We start from the raw sequence: 22,104 nt of genomic DNA on the forward strand, positions 1-22,104 counted from the left end.
GTCTCTGTCCTCAAAACTATTTAATAGGTCCAAATGTAAAAGAGAATATCCACCTCCTAATGAGTTAGGCAGTAAATGCAGCTCATCTAGACCTAGACATATGCTACTAGAAAGCATTTTAGAAACCCATCATCACAGTCCCAAATATGACAGCCTTAATATTGGCATCCTTCAGGGCCCTCAGAAATACTTCTAGGTCATGGAAACATTCAGGGTAAAAATAGTATACTGGACCAATTGCAATGCTTCCAAGAAAAATATCTTGCTGGGAAATAAAATATTTTATTAGTGAAGTACTTGCGTTTATCATCTAAATCATCTCTGAAATGGAAACAGTATTTAGCTTGATGATTTGACCCATGATGATTCATCTGTGAGGCTCTCGGAGGGAAGCCCTTCATTGGCTTAGATAGGAATGGGGGCATCCCGTGTTCTCTGGGAATGTTCCCCATTATGTGATGGTCTCATGCCCTGTGAAGCAGGAAAGGGAAAGGAAGGCTAGATAGTATCAGCATCATCAGTTTGATTCAGTTCAAATCAATTAATATTTACTAAATACCTACTATGTGCAAGGCACCATGCTGAAGAGACAAAGATGAAAAATGACATAGTCCCCTACCCTCAAGAAGTTTATAATCTCTAGCTAGGTTGCCCAGTGGTTAGAGCACTGGTCCTGGAGTCAGGAAGACTCGAGTTCAAATCCAGCCTCAGACAGTTAGTAGCAATAGGACACTAAGCAAGCCACTTAATCTCTGTCTGCCTCAGTTTCCTCATCTTCAAAATGGAGTGCTCACCTCCCAGGATGATTGTGAGGATAAAATGAGATATTCATAAAGTGCTTTGCAGACCTTAAAAGATATTATTTGTTACAAATGCCAGCTATTGCAGGGAGAGGGACTTGGACGTACAAGTATATAAATACGATGCAAGATAGATTGGTCCAAAATAAAATAAGAGGTTCAGATAAAGTTCTATAAGAAAATTCAAGGAACCAGATAACATTTTCAGCTGAGTTGTTCAGGAAAGGCACTTGATCTCTGTCTTGAAGAAAGAGAATTTCAACAGGTAAAATGTTCAAGGGGGCCCTTAGAGGTATGAAAGATACTCTGTGCAAATTAATGGAGTCAGGAGAGAATGGAACAAGATAGAGAACTGCTGTGAAAAGGATGTGGGAAAGAATGCTGGTTAAGGAACAATGCAAATTCCTAAGACTAAGAGGAGTTTCCCAATAGATAAAGGGTCAAAGGATATGTATAGGCAGGTTTCAAAAGAAGAAATCTGAGCTGAAAAAATATTCCAAATCAATAATAATTAGAGAAATGTAAATTAGGTGACAAAGATGGCAAAAAAAATGAAAATAACAAATGTTGGAGAGGCTGATGGAGAAACAGGCACATTATTGCACTGTTGGTAGAGCTGTGAATTAATCCAGGCATTCTGGAAAACAATTTGGAAATATACCCAGATTGAAACACTAAACTGTGAGTATCCTTTGACCCAACAATACCATCACTAGACACATACAGCAAAGAAATCAAAGAAAGAGGAGAAGGATCCATATATGCAAAATATTTATGAGTTATTTTCATAGTAGCAAAAATGTTTAGTCATCCGGTCTTGTCGGATTCTTCATGACCACATTTGGTGTTCTCTTGGCAAAGCTACTGGAGTGGTTTGCCATTTCCTTCTCCAACTCATTTTATAGATGAGGAAACTGAGGCAAACAAGGTTAAGTGACTTGCCAAGGGTCACACACAGCTACTAGCTGTGTGTGTCAGAGGATGGATTTGAACTCAGAAAGATGAGTCTTCCTGACTCTAGGCCTGGTCAGTGTCCACATATTGGGAAACAGACAAACAAATTATGGCATATGAATGGAATAAAATGTTATCAGGCTATAAGAAAAATTAGGAAATGGACATTTTCAAAGGAAACTGGGAAGACATTTAAGAACTGGTGCAGAGAGAAGTGAGCAGAACTGCAAAAATTTATACAACAATAATATTATAAATTTTTAAAACTTTGAAAGACTTTAGAACTCTAATCAATTCAATAACAAACCATGATCCTAGAGGACTGACTGTGAAGCATGCTGCCCACTTCCTCTCAAAAATACCATAGACTTAAAATGCAGAATGATACTGAAGTTTTGGGCATGGCCAATGTGGGAGTTTGTTTCATTTGACTATACATATTTGTCATGAAAGCTTATTGGTTTTTTTAATTGTTCAATTGTCAGGGAGTAGGATGGAGAGAAAACAAAGTCTTGTTAATTGGAAAAAATAAAGATAGAAGAAAAGAAGAAACAGGAAGGAAGGAAAGAAAGAAGGAGGGAGGAAGGGAAGGAAAGAAGGAAGGAGGGAAGGAAAGAAGGAGGGAAAGAGAGAAGAAAGGAAGGAAGGAAGGAAGGAAGGAAGGAAGGAAGGAAGGAAGGAAGGAAGGAAGGAAGGAAGGAAGGAAGCATGTTGGATTTGAAGTCAGCAGAGACCTGGGTTCAAATCCTACCTCCTCCATTAACCAGTCAGGTGGCAATGGGCAAGTCATATAACCTCCCTAATCTTCTATTTCCTCACCTATAAAAGGGAGATAATAATATTATCTCCCTCACTACTGTGTTTTAAGAAAACTTTATAAATCTTAAAGTGCTATATAAATATGAGGACTTTTAAAATTTACTAGTCCATAAAATGTCTAAACCCTATGATCCAGAGATATCACTATTGGGCATGTAGGCCCATGAAAGTTAAACTGAAAGAAAGGTCTCACGTACACCAAAATATTTGAATTCATGATTAATTTATGAAATTATGAAATCAAAAAATGGGGACAGGCATGGCTGATTCTTTGAGTATTCCTCAGAAAAGACCACAATTGACAGTGGGAAATAGGTGGCAATCACACTTAAATAACCACAAAGGGTGTGAGAGCGAACAGCATAGAAAATACAGATAATATAGAGACAAACAGAGAAAAGTGGGGAGAAATACAGAAGCAGATGGGAATATGGGAATAGGGAATGGGGTGGTGAATGCAGGCAGTGTGGGGAAGGGGTTGGGGAAGGGGAGAAGCACTCCTGTCATCGTGGACAGCATGGGCCCGATGGAGATGGAGGAATGCTAGGGGGACAGGGGAAAAGACAGGAGTTTGAGGTCTCATTTTTATAGGGTTTTTTTTTGGGAAACAGACCAACTCCAATCTGGACCACCTTAGGTTCATTAAAATGTCCAAATCTTCTCAAAGTTATCAGTAAAACTTCAAAGTTAACATATTCCCATCATCTCAAAGTTATCAGCACATTTTGATGTTCTCTTCATCTGGAACCATGGAGGTCTGGAATTTGACTGGGATTTGCATATCACAGGACCAAAAGCCTTGACAGCAGCACTTAGATGGCTTCTCTTGATTCAGCATAGATTACCAGGATGTGCATTTTGGTTAATATAATGATGCAATTTGTAAATTTTGCTCCTTTCATCTTTGGGATGGTTTGTACATAACTTCCAGGTTCCCTTTTGCAATCTCACTGCCTGCTATTTCCCCTTTATATTGGCTGCTTATAAACTTTTATACTGACCAGAAGAGGCATGGTGGTGGTCAGGGAACCAGAACAAGATACAAATTTTTTTTTGCACAATATGCATAGTACTGATTATAGTAGTAAAAAGTGGAGTGGAGTTGGGGAAAGTGAGCAACCAAGAAGATCAAAGAAAGAGGATAAAGGACCCATATTTATAAAAAATATTTATGGCTATTCTTTTTTCTGGTAACAAAGATTCAGAAAATGAGAGGTACCCATCAGTTAGGGAATGGTTGAATAGATTATGATATGTGAATGTGATGGAAAACTATTGTGCTGGAAGAAATTATGAAAGGAATGGTTTTAGAAAAACCTAGGAACACTTGTATAAACTGAAGCAAAATGAAGTGAACAGGGCAGCTAGGTGGCACGCTGAGTAGGGCATCGGCCCTGGAGTCAGGAGTACCTGAGTTCAAATCCGGCCTCAGACACTTGACACATTTACTAGCTGTGTGACCTTGGGCAAGTCACTTAACCCCAATTGCCCTGCCTTCCCCCTAGCAAAAAAAAAATAAAGAAAGAAAAGAAAATAGAAGAGTTTTAAGCATTTCTAATTAAAAAACCAGAGTGGAGTAAAAAAAATTTTTTTTGAAAAAAAAAATGAAGTGAACAGAACCAGAACAATTTATACAATAATTTTTGTTTTTGTTGTTCAGTTGTGTGAACTCTTTGTGACCCTATTTGGAGTTTTCTCGGCAAAGATACAGTGGTTTGCCATTTCCTTCTCCAGCTAATTTTACAAATGAAGAAACTGAGGCAAACAGAGTTAAATCACTTGCCCAGGGTCACACAGCTAGTATGTGTTTGAAATCACATTTGAACTCAGGTCTTCCTGACTCCAGGCCCCATACACTATCCACTGCGCCACCTAGGGGCCCACTATACAATAACTACAATATTCTAATTATGAACAACTTTGAAAGACTTAAGAACTCTGATCAACACAATGCACAACCACAATTCAGAAGCACTCAATATACATGCTACCATCTGCAGAGAGAGAAGTAATGGATGTATATGGATGTATATGTGTGTATACACGTATACATATGCATACATAGACACACATGTATATTTGGACATAAATAATGCACAAATTTGTTTTGCTTGACTATATGTGTTTATAATAGGTTTCATTTTTGTTGTTTTCTCAATGTGGGAGCACAGCAAGGTGGGAGTGAGAGAATTCAGAACTAAAAATAAAATAAAACTGAATAAAAAAGAAAAAGAACAAAGTGACCATCAGTTGAGAAATGACTAAACATGATACATGCATGTAAGGGCATATTTCCACATTATAAAGAATGACATACATGAGGAATTTAAAGAAACAATGGGAGACATACAAGCTGATCCGCTGAAGTTAGCAAAATCAGGAAAACGTTATGTGCAATGAACAACATGGAACAATTAAAATAATACTGAACATTGTGTATTTATAATGACAAGTACACCAGTCAATGCCCATGCCCACCTGTCCACCAGGAAGCTGATGAAAGGCACTTAAACTTGGCCAGTTTTAATCACATCTTTTCCCTTGAATTCAGCTGTCCTAGGAAAAAATCTTGCCTGCCTGCATGTGTTTGCTTTGATTTCCTCTTGCTGGGATCTTTCTGGATCACCTCCTCTACCCTGGTGGGTCTCTCTAACCTTGATCAGACTCATTTGACCACCAAGTTATAACATTAAGAAAATGCAAAGTTAAAGGAATGTCAATGACTCTAAGAGGAAGTTAGTCAGATCAGAACCAGAAACAAGACTGATTTGACAATGTGCCACAGAACCAGGGACTATTGCATTCCTGGGCTAGGTTACTTCCCACTCAGTGTAGATTCTGAGATGGGGATGAGTTTATGGATAGAGGTTACATTGTTTCATCTGTCACAACTGGTAGGATTGGGGAATTGAAAATGAGGCATTACATCCAGTCCTAAAGCCTGAAGAAGCTGAGTCCAAAACTGGCCTTTATGGAAGGTAATGACCATAGATTATATCACAAGGGCAGAAAGAGCATTGAAGAAGGAATGTGCATGAATAAATGCACAGAAAGAAAAATGGATAGTATACATGTGGCAATAAATGAACAAAATAGGTTGAGATACCAGAACCATGACAAACAAGATAATATCTGAAAAGGTAAGGGCTAGACTCAGGAGTAAGTCAGAAACTAATAGTCAGGACTGAGGAAGCAACATGGTATAGTGGATAAAGCATTGTTCTCTGAATCAGAAAGACCTGTGTTCAAATACCACTTCAGGTACTAGCTGTATGACCTTGGGCAGATTATTTAATTTCTTTGGTCCTTAGTTTCTTCATTTTTAAAATGAAGGGGATGCACTCAATGACTTTTAAGGTCCTTCCCATCTCTAAATATATGATCTTCTGATACTATTTGCTATTTTACTGTGTAAATAGTAAATAGTAACTGTTTCTTTTTCAGTCAGCAATCCTGAGGGTCTTCCCCTCCCAGTTTGACTTTTTTTGGGGGGGGGGCGGGGATTAAAGGGGCCGTCCCTCCATTAACTTCTTAAAGAAGCCTATTCGCTGAATGGGCGTTACTTCACTCAAAGTGAGAACCTGGAAAGACCTTAGCCTGAAAGGGCCAGGGTCTCCCATTGCATCCTGAGCCATCTCCAGTCGTCCTGGTGAGTATCAGGCTATGGAACCCAGATGGCTCTGGAGGAGAAAGTGAGGCTGGTGACCTTGCACAGCCCTCCCTCAATCAAATCCAAGTCAACTGCAAGTCACGTCATCATTTCCCTGATGTCATGGTCCTCTTGGAGAACAAAGGACAAACACACATATGGTCCTCTGATAAACTGGAACCAAGGGTCATGAACCAGACAAGTAAGAATATCATTCAGGTATTAGAAATTAAGGTAAAGTAACAAGACAGTAAGAGTACCATTCAGGAATTAGAGATTAAGGTAAAATTATCAGGCAGACAGAGAGAAATTGGGCATTAGAAACCAAAAAACTTATCAGGACAGCAGCTTTGAGGCATCATTAAATGACTAAGATCATCCTGGAAATTAGAAAATAGTGCCTCAGACATAAAGCCATCTCTCCCTTCCCCTCTCCCCCTCCCACCATTAAAGCAAAAGCAAATAACAACAACATATGGTTAAGCCAAGTGATTGCAAGTAAGAATAGTTGAGCCACATTAAAGATACAGCAAGTGGTCAAACTAAGGAGAGTAAAGAATATAAGAAAGGTCCTGACACTGAATACTTGATGATGTAGCCAGAGTCACAAAACTAGAGCCGTTAGCATGTAAGCATATGTCACAATTCTTGCTTGATGTCCCAGATTCCAATATTGAAACCAGTAATTAGCCCCTGGTGGCACTGAAGGTTTGGGGTATTAAAATGATGGTTTTAATAAGCTCAGCCCATGTACCAGTCACCAGTAATGGAAGTGCTGCCAAGGAAGACAGAGTTTTCCTTGTTAAAACACAACAAGGCAATAAATTTCCAGTGTAATAACTCAGCCCCCAAATGAGGGCTAGTAACCAACCAACCCCATAATCTGGGACAAAGCCCTTTGGATCCCTTGATCCCTGAGTCTAGCCCCCACTGGCCCTAATTACTTGACCTCAACAAGAACCCTTGTTTGTTCATTAATTTTACATTCCTGGTTTTTTTTTTTTAACAAAAGTCGTGATGGAAATTGTTATAGAAATGTAATTAAATGTACAACCCAGTTCCTGGCAGAACCTGGAGTAGGAATTCTGGCTATGGTTTTCTACAAAACCTCAGTTTTCTATGCTACTCTAATGACACAGAAAATGTATGACATTCAGGCCACATATGCAGCAAAATATTCATGTTCTTTTGTGGTAGCAAAAACTGAAAACAAAGTGGGTGCCCACTTTGGGATTAGGGAATAATTTAATAAAGTACAGAACATGAACATAATGGAATACTATTGTGCCATAAGACATAAAGAATGGGAGGAATTCAAAGAAGCATGAGAAGACTTGTATAGGCAGAATCAAAAGGATAATATAAACAATGACTACAATAATGTAAATAGAAATGACATAAAAAGGCATTGAACTCAGTATGAGTGCAATGAACACTGTTGAATCCAAGGGGCAGACAGTTATGGATGCTGAGTTAGGAATATTTGTAGAGACAACTCAGTTTTTGCTCACTTTTATTGGACTGTTTTTCTTTGTTGTAAAGGAGACTGCAGTGAGGGAGATAAAAGGGAAAGAGAAAATTTTGGAATATTAAAAATAGAAATATTAACAAAAATACTAACTTAAGACACCCACCAAAAATAATTTTTCTCTGGTCCGAATTACCATTCAGTTCATTCAAATAAATGCATTTTACCAATTTCTTCTATTGGGTTTTTCCCCTTTGAAGACTGCCTGCACCAGGCTTTGGGCTGACTGTGGGGGTTTACTCTGTCCAGGACTTTAGCAAGGTCGTGGTTGATGTCTGAACCCAGTACGATGCCCTGGCTAAGAAAAACAGGGAGGAGTTTGATAAGGTCTGGTTCCAGCAGACTGAGGAGAGTACTGTGGCTATCAACACAAGATCTGGGGAGGAGGAAGCTGTTCGAAACACTGTCACTGAGCTGAAACGTACAGTCCGGTCCCTAGAGATTGACCTGGACTCCCTTCAAAATCTAAAAGCCAGCTTGGAGGAGAGCCCAAGGGAGGTGGAGACCCACTGTGCTCTACAGATGCAGCAGATCAATACAGCCCTGCTATACCTTGAGGCAGAGCTGGGGCAGACACTCATAGAGGGAGAGCACCAGGCACAGGAATATGAGACCCTGCTCAACATCAAGATTAAACTGGAAGCAGAGATCAACACCTATTAAAACTTGCTGAAGGATAGAGAAGACTTCAATCTCCTGCATGCCTGGGACAGCAGCAGCAGTTTCTTGCACAGCATCTATAAGATCAACACCCTAAGAATTGTAGACGTCAAAGGGTGGGGGCAGAGACCAAGGACACCAAGGTCTTGTTGCATTAGGGCCATAAACTGTAGACCTGTACTGAGACAGGAAGTTAATAAAGACTCTATGGTCACCTAGCAAAAAACAAACAAAAAACAAAACAAAAAACCCCAGCCCTGCCTGCACTAAAATAGAGAATTAATATAATCATGTGGATAATTTATATGGAAAGTCAGTATAGCTCACTGAGTTAGAGCTCTAGTTGGTTTCATTTAGGAAGACCTGGTTTAAAATCTGGTCTCCTTGCTTACTCATGTGACAATGGACAAGTCTCTTAATCTCACAGAGCCTCAGGCAACTCTCTAAAACTATAAGTAAAATGAGAGGGTTGGATTAGGCCTCTAAGGACCCTCCTAACTCAAGATCTTTGATCCTATGAAAATAAATTAAGATCTGCCTTGGTGGAGGGAATTCCCATTCATAATGCATCGATGTCTCCCTGCCCCCTTCACCTTGCTCCTACACATAGATACCCTCACTTCTGTCTGCAGGTGTTTTCCAGCTGGAATAGCCCTGACCTGACAATTACTTCAGAGTGCGAAAGTCCAGCCAAGGATTCACTGGTCATTGTAGAATCCAGCCCTTTTGCTTAGACTTATCTGTGAACACCTCTATTTAGAATAAACATGGTAAATCTTTCTTAATTTTTAGAAATACAAAGGGATGGGGGCAAGGGGATGGGAGCTGTTTTTCCCTCAGTGATCACACTATTTCTTTTACAATCCTGCTAACCTAGTGGCCCCAGGAGAGATAAAGTCAAGATGGGTCTCCTGTTTTGTGGACACATTATTTCTTCCTCTGAACCATTGGAAAAACAAATGCAGCTCAGGAAATTTGGGAATAATTCTAGCATCCATTAACTGCAATTTTCTGGATAATTCAAATTTCACAAAATGGAACTTACTGAGGCTGTATACACCAGTCAATGCCCATGCCCACCTGTCCACCAGGAAGCTGATGGAAGGCACTTAAACTTGGCCAGTTTTAATCACATCTTTTCCCTTGAATTCAGCTGTCCTAGAAATAAATCTTGTTCCCTAGCCTATTCAGTCTTCTGTATGACACTTGGGGATCTGCCCTTGCCAAGGTGAAACCAGGGTTAACACTTTTATTCCTGATGTCTGGGTTATCTACAAGTCTGGAGAAGTCAGGAAAATAGAGGAAAGGGGGAGGAAGGCAGGAAAGAAGGAAGAGAGAAAGGGAGTGAAGGAGGGAGTGAAGAAGGAGGGTAGGATGGAAAGAAGGAAGGGAGGGAGAGAGGGAGGAAGGAAAAGTTCATCTAGTAACAATTCAATTCATCATTTATTAAACACCTACCATGTGCAAAGTACTACACTGCATACTGAGGATAGGAAGACAAAAGGGCAACACTCCTTCTCCTGAGGTTCACATTCTACTAGCATCCTGCAAGATTTAATCCAAGTCTTTTAGCTAATAAAAGCTAAAGTGTGTTGGGGGTGGGGGTGGGGAGGGAGGAGTGCAAAAATTGCCCAGATAATTCCCTCAATTCTCCCTTTTACTTTGCTCCATGGAGACCTATGCTTGGATCAGTATTAGACTGAAAAAGAGAGGGAAGGAAAGAAATGCTTTTTTCCTTCCTTTCTTAGAATCTCCTAGGGGAAATAATGAGGATCCATCTCCCTTCCTTCCCTTACCCTCCCTAAATTATCCTCTGGGAGATACCAGAACCTAGAGGCTGGTAGGTTGGGGAGAGGGGTGCCAGAAATCAGGTCTTGTCCATCTATCCCCCAGAAAAGGATTTTCTTTGAAGCCAAGTCTCCTGAATTTCAGAATAAGAAGTACAATAGCTGTGGAGCCAGTTGTGCCTCTCCAAACCCTTCTTTCTCTGTTGAATGCTAACACCTCCCATGCACAGACACACGGTCCCAATTCAAATCCTACACCACCCTAGGAGAACTTTTCAGGAGAATGATATCACTGACCCCACAGCTCTTAAAATACTGCATACTAAGGCAAGAGAAGACACAGGACTAAACCACCCTACAACAAACTCTGAATGTTATTCTTTGTGGCTGTGGTTGTTCCTGGTTATTATTGTTGTGGAGCTAATGATATTCTAACCTCTGGTGCCTGCCTCCACAGTCCCTAACACCCAGACCAGAGGGTGGGAGGAACATCGTGAAAAGTCAGAGCAGGACAGGACCTTAGATATCTAGTCTATCCCCCTCCTAAAGCATACCTTTCCTGACTGTTATTGGATATTAATATTAAGGTCAAAATGATGCAGGATTCCATTTACCTGGATATTTGCTCCTGGGTTTTGAAGAGAAAAACAGTTTACTTTAAAATTTTGGGGGAAGGAAGATGGCTCTCCAGCTATAAAGAAGAGCTCAGTTCAACTCAGAACCTTCATTTCAGTCATTCAGGGACAAATAAAATAAAATGCTTCATTTTCCCCTCAGATAACTCAAGGTTGGACTTTGAGAATTAGGAACCTCTCAAAATCACTGAAACTAAATTACCCTAATAACGAAATCTGCTTTAACATACATTATCCTGATAATGAACCATCTTTTTCTTAGAATGTGGAAATAATTGACCATTTCATTTCTTAACTAAGTCAAAAGATGCGAAGACCGGCAGGGTTATTTATTTTCACAGGGGTGGTGGTGGAAGTAATCCATTTTAAAGAGTCTTGAAGGCTTTTATCAAAGATGCTTTGGGCAAAGCTAGAGGGCTCCAGGAGACTGCTGAACTGGGGATGGATGGAAGGGAAGACCTGACTCCCTCTCCTCCCTTTTCCTCCCCACCTCCCCCTCCCTAGCTCTTTAGGGACAAAGGAATGTTTATGAGCCAGTCTCAAGTTCAATGACAAAAACCTTGGGTGGACGGGATGGGCTGGGGAAAGGAAGGGGACAGTGAACTTCAGCCAAACAAAGGAAGCAAGAGTGAAAGAAGGAGACTGAGGGGACTGAATGGTGTGAGGAGAAGAAAAGGGGGGGTGGGGAGAATCTCAACAAAGTGGGCCTCTGGGTAGTCATCTTGGGGTTTTCTGGAAAATGAGAATGTAGATTGCTGTGTCGTTTCCTGCTGGGTGGTGGGGAGGGAGGTCTGCACATTTCCAGGGGGTAAAAATGCATGTCTGTAAAGGATGGTGCCCTTGAGGGTTTGGGAGAGGTAGCCTTGTGTGGTGGAAAGAACATTAGATTTGGAGTCAGTAAACCCAGGGTTTGAACCTCAGCCAGTAGAAGTAGGTGACCACTCGCAAATTCCTTCCTGTATTTGGATCTATTTCCTCTTCTGTAAAATGAGGGAATTTGGGCTAAATGAGCTTAAGATCTTTCCCAGCACTAAAGCCAATGTATAGGAGAAAAATGAAGAGAGGGAGAGGGGAAGAGAGAGACTGATACAGACAAAGAGATAGAGAGAAACAGAAACAGACAGAAAAAGAAACAATCTACAGGAGGGTGTGTGAGTCTGCATTAGGGTGCTGTTTGTGACCTTTAGGATGAAGATGTTTGTGTAAGTTTGTATGTGTCTTTATGGGTCGTGGTGAGTCTATTTAGGAGAAGTGTCATATCTGTGAATATCTACCAAAGAATGAGGATTTCTAGGTATTTTCCTAGATTTAGATGCAGTCCAAAATATGCATGTGCTTATGTGACTGTTTCCACCACTCTCTAAAAGACTTATAAGGGAACATGTGTTAATTTCCAGAGGTGTGTAAGGATGTAAATATTTATTAATTAATGTATGAATCTCACATATGAAGTGTGTGGATGGATGATGGCCCATATGCCTGTGTGAAGGGGTAAAATGCTGAACGGGTGTATTTGAGAGGAATAAGGTGGGAGTGGGGCTAACTTCCATGAGCTGTGCGTAGGTGAGCACATGCATAGCTATGCCTCTGTGTTCCTCTGCAGCAAACGAATGGAAATGTAAGCGGGGGCTAGAACTTCGTAACTAACCTACGTATACATTCATCTATATGCTGCCACAGATAAAGAGTTCATGGGCGATCCTTTGCAGATCAGTGTGCCTACAGAGCATAAATGACTGCGCGTGTAGGCGGCTGTGAGCAGTTGTGTGTGCAGTGTATGTAGTGGAAAGAACGTATACTCGTGTACAACGCACACATCTGTACAAGGACTCATCCAGGCAATTAATAAACTAGAAAATTCTTCTACAAGTGAATTCACATAGAGCCACTAAGTCACCAACATCCCCGAGTTTAAAACTGCTCCGACCACGGGAACTGGGTGCCAAAAGATGAGTTGCTCTGAAACTGTTTCTCGATCTGCCATATGAGGGTGATAGCAATATCTGCAGTACTCAATTTCCAGTATGTTTGAAAGAAAAGCACTTTATAACGAGAGGCTTCGATTTCTGGAATAAGTTGGGCCCGTATTTAAAAAAAAAAAAGTGAATGATGAGCGAATAGCCTTGAGGCCCCAAAGGCTCCTAAGGAAAGGAGTATTTCGGAGAAACCCTACAGGAGGAGGGGATGGAGAGAAGCAAAGAGAGTGAGTCCCTAGGCTGTCAGGTTTCTCTCTAGGGAAGTAGAGCAGCCCCTTGATAACCCGCCTCTTACGAACCCCTCTCTCCCCCCTTTCAATCGCTCCCAAAGATAGCGGGGTCTTTACAACTCGAAAGTGAAAGCAAAAACAAAAACAAAAACAAAAACAAAAAAACCAGGGACATCCATGATTTGTAATTGACAGGTAACCCCCTATCCCAGAGAAAAACAGGGAAAAAATGCTCCCAAGGAGTAAATGAAGTGGAATCTTTGAGCACTGAAGAAAGAAGCCACAGAACAAAATAGATGTCCTGGCAAAGAAACCTAATATCTTTGAAAAGAATCCTATTAGCCCGCAGATGAATGTTTACCATGAGCCTTCCATTCTTCTAAGATTGTTCTGGGCTCCCAGAACACAGCTATGTTCCGTAAAGGGCCTCCCGGGTCCCAGTTCCCTCCCACTCCGAGGTCCATCAGCAGGCAAATTCCCTTAGCCCATGGTCGGCCTCGGCCTGGCTGCGAAGCTGAACCTCTGGGCTCTTCAAGCAGCCTCGGAAGAAACTCCTAGATTAAGAAATTTCACTGGAAAAAAAAAAAGCCTGGAGTGAAAACTGCTAAACTGGGATGGTTCTTAAGTAGAGATAGAGAGATAAGCTGTAATTACTAGTTACTAATTAGAGAAGGCCGCCTACTCTGACCAATTGTGTATGGCTTTAGCAGCTAGTTAATCCTTAAATCCATTGGTCTGTACTGAAAGATGCTTGGGAAAGTGGTTTTCTCACCCCTGTTAACTTTCCTTTAAAAAAAATTATCACTATCTTTTGATTTCATACCACCTTTATTTCCAAATATGTCCCTTCTCCTCCTCTGCCTCCTCCTTCTGTACCAAACAATCCAGCTCTATTTACAAAGAATAAAGAAAAAAATTCAAGAAAACCAACCAAAACACCAACCGAATTTGACATTCTAAGCAATATTATTTCACATCCATTTCCCCAATTCTCTCCAGCTAATTTTCAGGGGCTTCCAATTCTATCTTGTCTAGGAGTCCTAGATAATTGGAGAGGTTCTGCGCCTGGAAGAAATATAGGCCAACGTTGAGGGCCTCGGCCAAAGGCCAGAGGTGGCTGGCATCGCAGGGATCTAAATCTCCACTCCAGGTAAGGGGATCCTTTCATCGGTAGGACTCCTGGGTCCTCCTCAACTTCTACTCTTTCATCTCTAGACCCAGCTCCGCATCCCTTTGGGGGCTGAAGTTTGTTTCCAGCGTTGTTGGAATGTTTTCTGACCTCCTGCACACACTTCCTCTAATCTTCCGTGAACTTTCAATCCTTTCCTGTCCGTAGACGGAGTAAATCTATAAAGCAAATCTTCTTCCCGAACTCTTACACACACGCACTCACCCTGTCCCTGCCCCACAGACCACGAAATTTTCTAAACCCTCAATCAGAAAGAGAATCTTTCCTTTCTGAATGGAGTAGTCTCCTCTCAATTGCCATCCCTTATTTCATTACCCTGAAAGCCCAACTAAAACTTTCAATCCAGAAACAACTTTCCTCCCTCCAACCACCCCTTTCTTCCCTTTTGTGCGGTTTCTCACTCACCCCACCCCGCTTCCAGCGCAGAACCAGGGCGAGAGAGGTCAAGACCACCAGCCAGGAACTTCAAGTTCAATGGCAAAGGCCCCTCCCCCCCATTCCCGGCAGGGCCTCATCTCCCTTCCCCCATCTTTTGGGCGGCTTTTGAGTCCGAAACTGACATCTTTTAGTAGGAAACCTTCAAAATTCCAGGAGGGGCCCCATGCCCCATCACTTCCGGGGCAATTTAGAGAGGAAGCTAATTGAAACATTTTCTTCTCTTTCTTTCTCCCTCCCCTAGTTGACCCGACCCCCCACGGCAGTCCTCACCTCCGCCGTATTTCCACCTAGAGCCTGGAAGCTGGGAGAGGAAGAAAGGCTATTATTTTTTCTTATTGGATGTTTTAAATCGCTCTCCAGCTCTAGCCAAGCCACTAGGGGGATGGGGTGGCGAAGTGCTGAGGAGGTCAGAGGCTGTCTGTCCGGGTACTGGACATACTGGACCCGTTCCTATTCTGAACCGGAAAGGAACTGAATCAGGTGGGTGAAATTCGTGTATATATTAAAATAATAACAAATTACATCCCAAAAAAACCATCCCAAAACAACAACCCACGCTCTCTCTTTTCTGACTTCCTACGGTTCCCCCTTTTCCTCCCCAGCCGAAGTCCAGGGCTGTGCCTTATTCCACAGATTACGGTAACGAGTTTTTATTGAATTTGCCGGGGTGATTTGGAGGGAGGAGGTAACTTTACATAAAAGGCTGCTGGATGACGTGGGGGCAGGTAGATTCATTCCCCCAGACATTTAAGTTCTGGCACTTGAGACTTTAACTAAAACTTTAATAAAAGGGGGAAGGTGGGGCAGAGGGAGGGGTGATGAAGGCAGGGAGCTCTCTGTTTGGGGGATGGTTCTTTGAAGGAGGAAAGACACAACTAAAGGAAAATCAGAAAATGGGGAATTGAGAAATATTTGGGAAGAATGAATCGCGTCAAAAGTAAGGACAATTCCACCGACAGGATAGACAAAGCCAATACAGAGAATGTATAGACGTCTGCCGCACGGACTTGGAGTAGGCCTGCTGCTCCTCTCCGCCAGAAATCTGTGCTTTAGCAAGAGGATAGATGGAGAAGAACGAAGAGGGGGCTGATAGATCGAAATGAGCTGTGCCTCTCCGCACAACTGCAGGCATCTGGATTCAAACTCTGCACTTAAAGGCCGTATCCATATTTGCTCGTCCATCCTTTTTCCTCATGCCCTGGCCAACTGGTCTGCCCCGGTGATGGTAATGATGTGAGTCCCGGAAACCGGGTAGAGTAAACAACCTGGCCCGGGCTCCATCCTCCCCATTTATTTACAAGCCACTGTCTTGTAACCTTCCCAGGAGGCCGCCAAACAGCGGCAGTGAGGTGCTGAACCCTGTGGGATCGCGGGACTAGGGGGCCAAAAATGGTTTTATTTTTAATAGTTATTTCCAACGAGTCACTTGGTCTATTCTTAAGTGGAGCCATTGTGTTTTGTACGTTTGTGTTTGAATTAAACTTCCAAACACCCTCCTCTCCCCTGCCCTCCCCATTATTTCCAATTTTTCAAGGTTTAAAAATAGCAGAGAGGAAAGAGTCAGCACCCTGCGTGAATTTTCGTTAATCTTTAAAGATATTCTTTGTCTACAAGTTTATCCCTAAGGTCACATGCAGCTGTTGCCGCTTGGTGCAGCAGAATCGTTTCTCCCAGCTGCGCGGAATAACGGTGGCAATCTTTCGTTTCTAATTTCTGCAGTAAACCCTTTTGAAGATCTAGGGAAATTCACCTTCGTTCCTGTTTCCCCCTTGTATACAAAGGTACGACCAGTATATTTGGTGTAGATGTATGTGACTGAGAGAATTAATTACGGACTATCTTTATGAGGCTAGGAGCACGCACATACAGAGAAAGAAATTGCATTTAGAAGAGGGTATCTGTATAAAGAAAAATTAATTTTAAAAAGGGGATGCTCTTGTGGGTCAGGTGTATGAACACATTTTATACATATGAACATGTCACACAGGGAATTTTTAATACACAGAATATTGATTTATGTATAGAACAAAGACAGGTTGAGACGGGGAGGAAGCGCCCGAGCTTTCTTTAGGTGGGGCTATGGTTCTCTGTCCTTCTCTTTCTCCATTTTAGATCTCTCTTTTCCAACCCCCATTCTTGCGGTCTTCTACTAGCACCACAGGCTAAATTGATTGATCTGCTTACCAAGATTGTATATTGGGTCTTGGGAGCTTCTGTACAATTGATTTCTGACAGCCCCCCTGCACTCCAATCGGTCCCCACCTTTTGGAGATCCTTCCCCGAACCCCAAAACCCTAAAGCCGAAGGCAAGCCGGAAGTCAAGCTCGCAGGAGATTCATCGGCTGCAGTAGCGCATAACGGCCGGTAGGGGGAGATCGTGTTCTTTGCTTAACCCAATACCGCTTCAAAGAAAATTACTCCTGTGGCTCTTTACTAACAGTTGAAAGCGAAAAATTAAATTATAGAAAACAGACTGTTAGAGCTGATGCCAGAGCTTACTTAAAACCGCTGCTTTGGGGGCAGGAGGTTGGAGTCCGGTCTCTGCAGGGTTCCTCACCCTCAAACTCGAGAACAGATTTGTTGGCATTCTATCCCGGTTATTCAAAGCAGCAGCCTGGTTGGCTCTTCACCAGCTGGGGTTTCCTTCCCTCCCCCCTTCTTCGACTTATTCCTTTCCTAATTTCTTAAGTTTATGGAGCTTCTGAAACCTCCCTACAGAAGTCTAATCCCAGTTCGGAGTTGAAAGCATGACCCACTTGTAGCTCTGAGACCCTGGGGACTCCTGCCTTCTTCCCCCACACCCCATTCCAGAACACGTGAAGGGGACACTTACAGTACATTCTGGTTTGGTTTGTCGTTGAGATGAAGAGGGGTGATATGGAAAGGGAAGCGGGAGGAAATCAAAGGTAGAGATGGATGAACCAGATCCAAAAGGGAAAACAGAAAGTAACTGAGTTAGCAAGGCAATCAAAGTTTTCTTCCCGAGTCTCCAGAATCGCTTTCCCTGTTAATGAGTTGAGAACGTTCTTAGCTCGATTCTCCATCTCTTCTTTTCTCAGAATCTGATTTCAGGACTAGGATCGGACATCTGAACACTAAACAAATTCCCAGGCCTAGATCCTGCCACCCCCAAGTTATGCTTAGTACGTGCCTCCTCTGCGCTTCGAAAAAGAGGGACTGGAACTCAAAAGACGGCGTTATGGAATCAAGTCTATTTCATTGGGTAATATTAAATGGGGTGTTCTACCGTATTTCCATTAAGATCTATCACATTCTGCAATAATGTACTGTTCTATAGAGCTTGCATTATACTATAGTTTCATCAAGGGCTTCTACTATAAGTATATATCACATATGCTAGATAACAATGACACTTTAAACAAAAGAGAGCCACAGGGGAGGGAGTGCCCTCCGTGGCATCTTTGCTCTCCAAACATCGGATCTTAGCCCTTGTCACCGAAATGTCAGCCAAGGCTGGGGGTGGGGTGTAAATGTGGACGTCAAACGGGGAAATCCCTAAGATTCTGGAGAGAGGAGGACAAAAAGGAATGAATTCAAAGGTGAACTGAAGTGAGATTTGGCTTCCTTTAGCCATGTGATAGTCCAGCCTCACACTTTTCCCCCCCAATTTAAAATTTGGAAATCCTGCCTCTACATACTTGGTGAAAGAGAAGGACCTCCGCTCACTCTAACCCTCAGCCCGGAGGCCTCAGATCCAGCAACCACCCAAGTTCGGGAAGGAGGAGGGCACTCAATTGCCTGATTTATTAATTTATCTCCCCCCCCTTTTTTAACCTCCTCTAGAGCACTTAGAAACTCTAAATTGGGGTGGAGGGTGGCTGTCCTCTCACCAAAACCGTCTGGGTAGCAGCTTCTTTGTGGATGAAAAAAAGGGAATCTATACCGCTACACTGTCCAGTACATTCAGGTCCCATATAATCCCTAATCCTCAACTCTCTGTCCAGACAATTGAGCAAAAGTGGGGTATTAAGGTTTTGCTTTGAAGGCAGGCGTGGCAAAGAGGGGAAATTGAACTATCCAGATTCTTTTTCTAGCTCCATTTCGTTATCGCTAGCTGACCAGAGCCCAGGAAAGAGAAGTGGGAGAACGGAAAGCTAACTAGCTTTGCCTCACCCCAATTTTCCAGGGAACAGAAGGAAGAATTTGGATAACCCAAAGCTGAGGACTCTTAAGGGTGCCTTTCTACATAATCTGAAGGTGGAAAGGATGTCCTATTGAAGAGAACACCCCTTTTCATCTACTAAGGTTTCTGGAAAGCTGTCCTTTGCCTTCGAAAAATGAGAGCTGGTAGTGTAAATGTCATTGCAATGTGGACACCCTGTCCCCAGTCTCTCTGCTCCCTCACTGTAGACAAGGCCTGAAGAGAGACCCCAGTTTTCCATCTGGACCCGGGTCTGGAGAGGAAGGCACCACTGAGATGGGTGTCTTCGGGAATTTATTAATTTATTAATCAGGCTCGATCCATAGAAAGTGGTTTGTAAGGCGCTCTAAGGAACTGCTAAACAGAGAATATGAGAATGATTATAACCTTAACTAATATTATCATCTCTGTCATTGTTATTCTTACTTTTTTCCCCGGTGTAACTATATAGGCAAATAGGGAAGAAAACCTTGGCCTTTCTCTCTTTTTCTACATATATAGTGACATATCGCAGCTGTCCTATTCATCGAAAGGGCCCTGGACTTCTGGGAAGCAGGACTGATCCCAGGGGATACCTCTTTGGCAGAGTCCGTGGCCTAGCTAGGGCTTCACGCCTCCCCAACTGGTCTCAGACCCGCCCCAGCCCCTGGCTGGGTCCTGATCCCCCAGAAACGGCTTCCCTTCCCGCCAGGAGATCGCCATCAAGGGGTGGCGTTGGTCTTGATCTTAGCTAAGACCTTCTTCTCCTTGACCCGGCGGTTCTGGAACCAAATGGTGATCTGTCTCTCCGAAAGGCTGGTGGCCGCCGAGATCTTGCGCCTCTTGTCCTTGGTGACGAATTTGTTGGCGGCGTACTCCCGCTCCAGCTCCCGCAGTTGACCCTTGCTGTACGGGATCCGCTTCTTGCGGCCCCTGCGGTAGGAACAGCCGTCCGGCGGATGCTGGGCCGAGGAGTCTATGCAGGAAGAAGAAGTAAAGGAGAGAGATACTTAACTCAGACTGCGGGCCCTGGGCCCGCTAGGGTATCTCCTAGCTCTTCGCATAAATGCACACCTACAGAAATACATCCCCACCCACATCATACGAACACACCCACACCCAAACAGCCACACGTATGTGTTAAGAAAAATAATTCACATATAAAGCGCTGCAAGCTTCCCAGAACACTCAGGCACACAGCCACAAACACAAACAGCAGGCTTTTACATTAGCCCCTTACACGTAGGTACAGCCACAGGTGTGTGTGTACATTCACAGACCATATATCCACACCCACGTCCACGTACACATAACCACAGACACGTATACACAGGTTCCAAACACTATCTGGAACATTCAAAAGCCCAGAGACTCCCTGCAAAGCCATTCACTGCAGGCCAGTGCTCCCCAACCTACCCTCCAAAAGAGGGCATATACACGGGTGGTGTCTACACAACACCAAAACGATCGCGAGTAAAGTGAAAAATTCAACCGAAGAGGGTGTGACGGACCTGTCATTTCCACTACACGGTGGCGAAATATTTACTTCACTGACATGGTCACAATCTACGGTGCTCTGCCTTTGTCTAGAAATAACTTACTACCGTCTTCCATACAAAAAGACCGACAAAAAACGTATGCACTACACATTCATACATAGTATAGATTCTTGGGCACTGCTAGACACCCGCCTCCCTCCCAAACATGCATACATGCAAACTGCTGTGCGCACAAAAGGAAAGACCTCTCAGACCTCCTGGACAGCTACAAAGGAAAAGGGTCAGAGGTGGTTGGCTGGTGGGGCCAAATTTCCCAGGCTCTGTCTCTGCCCCTTCATATTTAGGGGCCCATGGCCATATCCCTGCCAGCACAGACCCTTCTACTTAATCCCAACAACCACTTTTGGAAGACTGCCAAAGATAAACTGCAGTCAGTCCTGCCTTCCCTTCCCGAGTCCTACGAATCTCCCATCTTTCATCAGTTCCAATCTGTCTTGATATCAACGCCACTCCCCCGCCGCCACCACACACACACACACACACACACACACACACACACACACCTGAAAGCAAAGGAGAATTGGGTCTCGGAGAAGGTTACCTGCAAACGCAGCCTTCCAGAAATGACCGGGCTGGTTCTGCTCCCCTTGGCAACACATCTGGCCACTCCAACCGCTGGCGAGGGCCCAGGGCTGGTAACTGTCCACTGGCAACAGGGTGTCGTGGCGGGGTTCCCCAGGGCCTCCGAGAGTTTGCACCACCGACACATCCAGGTAACTAGCCACGGGCTGATAGGGCCCTGGGTACCCTGGATAAAAGGCAAATTCTGCAGGACGGCTAGGATACTCCTCCCCCGCTGCAGTGGTCTCCGTGGGATAGGCAGCCAGGGTAGCTGCCTGGGTGCAGGGTTTCAGCGAACTCCGGGACACTCGACAGGAATAGTAGCCTCCACCAAAGTAGCCATAAGGAACAGATGTGGGGGAGCCTCCCTGCGGCACCCCGGGGCATGGGTGACACTGCTTTGGCGGCTCCCCGGAGCCAGGCAGGTCTATGGGGGTATAGTTGGGGGTGGGCAGTAGCGCAGGCGCTGAAGGGTGACTCGCCAGTGGCGAGTGGGAGACCAGATTCCGACACCCGCCCGCTCCCAACAAGCCTTCGATATCTTTGCCAGCATCCAAGGTGGCATAAGCACCGGACTCCATGGGGCTGGTGGGAGGCTCATGGGGCGGAGGGGGGTGGGGAATCCGGGGCGCTCAGCTCGTACTCCCCATCCAGGCCCCGGGAATCCAAAGCGTTTTAAATCGCTCCCAGCTCAAGAAACGCCTGCATTAGCTCTGGCCAGCCGTCCTGACGTAAGAGACGCAGGAACCCAGATCCCTACAGCGGATTGGCTGCTGCTTGGGGAAAAAGACTAATAAAATCCTGAAGGCAGAAATTGCGAAAATACTGCACCCCCACCCTCCCCAGCTCACTTTTATTACCACTGAAAACAACACGAGAGAAAGGGGAGGGTATCTCCCGTCCCAACCCAACCCCCAGCTACCCAGTTTAGAGAGGCGCAGCTCTGGGTCTTGGGAGAGGAAAAGGGAGAAAGAGGAGGCAATGGAGGAGAGGGGAGGAAACCATGCCCCACCTATCTGTCTTTCCCTCTTCTTGGCTCTCCGTCTTCCTAGCTTTGGTAGGTTTAACAAGAAGATTTTAAAAAAGATCCTTAAAAACACATCTCGTGAGGGGACAGGGGAGTTCTCCGGGGCGGTATTGGGGGACGTTGCAGTACCCAACCTGTAATAATTTGGGGA

The 22,104-nt window shown here is 43.8% G+C and overlaps 1 protein-coding gene and 1 pseudogene across 1 annotated transcript; one reads left to right on the plus strand and one right to left on the minus strand.

The window, feature by feature from the left end:
* The first annotated feature begins 5,686 nt into the window (after nucleotides 1-5,686).
* On the plus strand, nucleotides 5,687-8,568 carry LOC118846971 (annotated as a pseudogene).
* Nucleotides 8,569-19,528: 10,960 nt separating this feature from the next.
* On the minus strand, nucleotides 19,529-21,507 carry HOXB13 (homeobox B13). The gene is made up of 2 exons (XM_036753521.1): nucleotides 20,907-21,507; nucleotides 19,529-19,782 (listed from the first exon to the last, which is right to left on the minus strand). Exons 1-2 carry the CDS (start codon nucleotides 21,505-21,507, stop codon nucleotides 19,529-19,531), a joined length of 855 nt encoding a protein of 284 aa, XP_036609416.1.
* Nucleotides 21,508-22,104: the final 597 nt, after the last annotated feature.

Source organism: Trichosurus vulpecula, chromosome 4, assembly GCF_011100635.1.
Source record: "Trichosurus vulpecula isolate mTriVul1 chromosome 4, mTriVul1.pri, whole genome shotgun sequence".
Taxonomy (NCBI): domain Eukaryota; kingdom Metazoa; phylum Chordata; class Mammalia; order Diprotodontia; family Phalangeridae; genus Trichosurus; species Trichosurus vulpecula.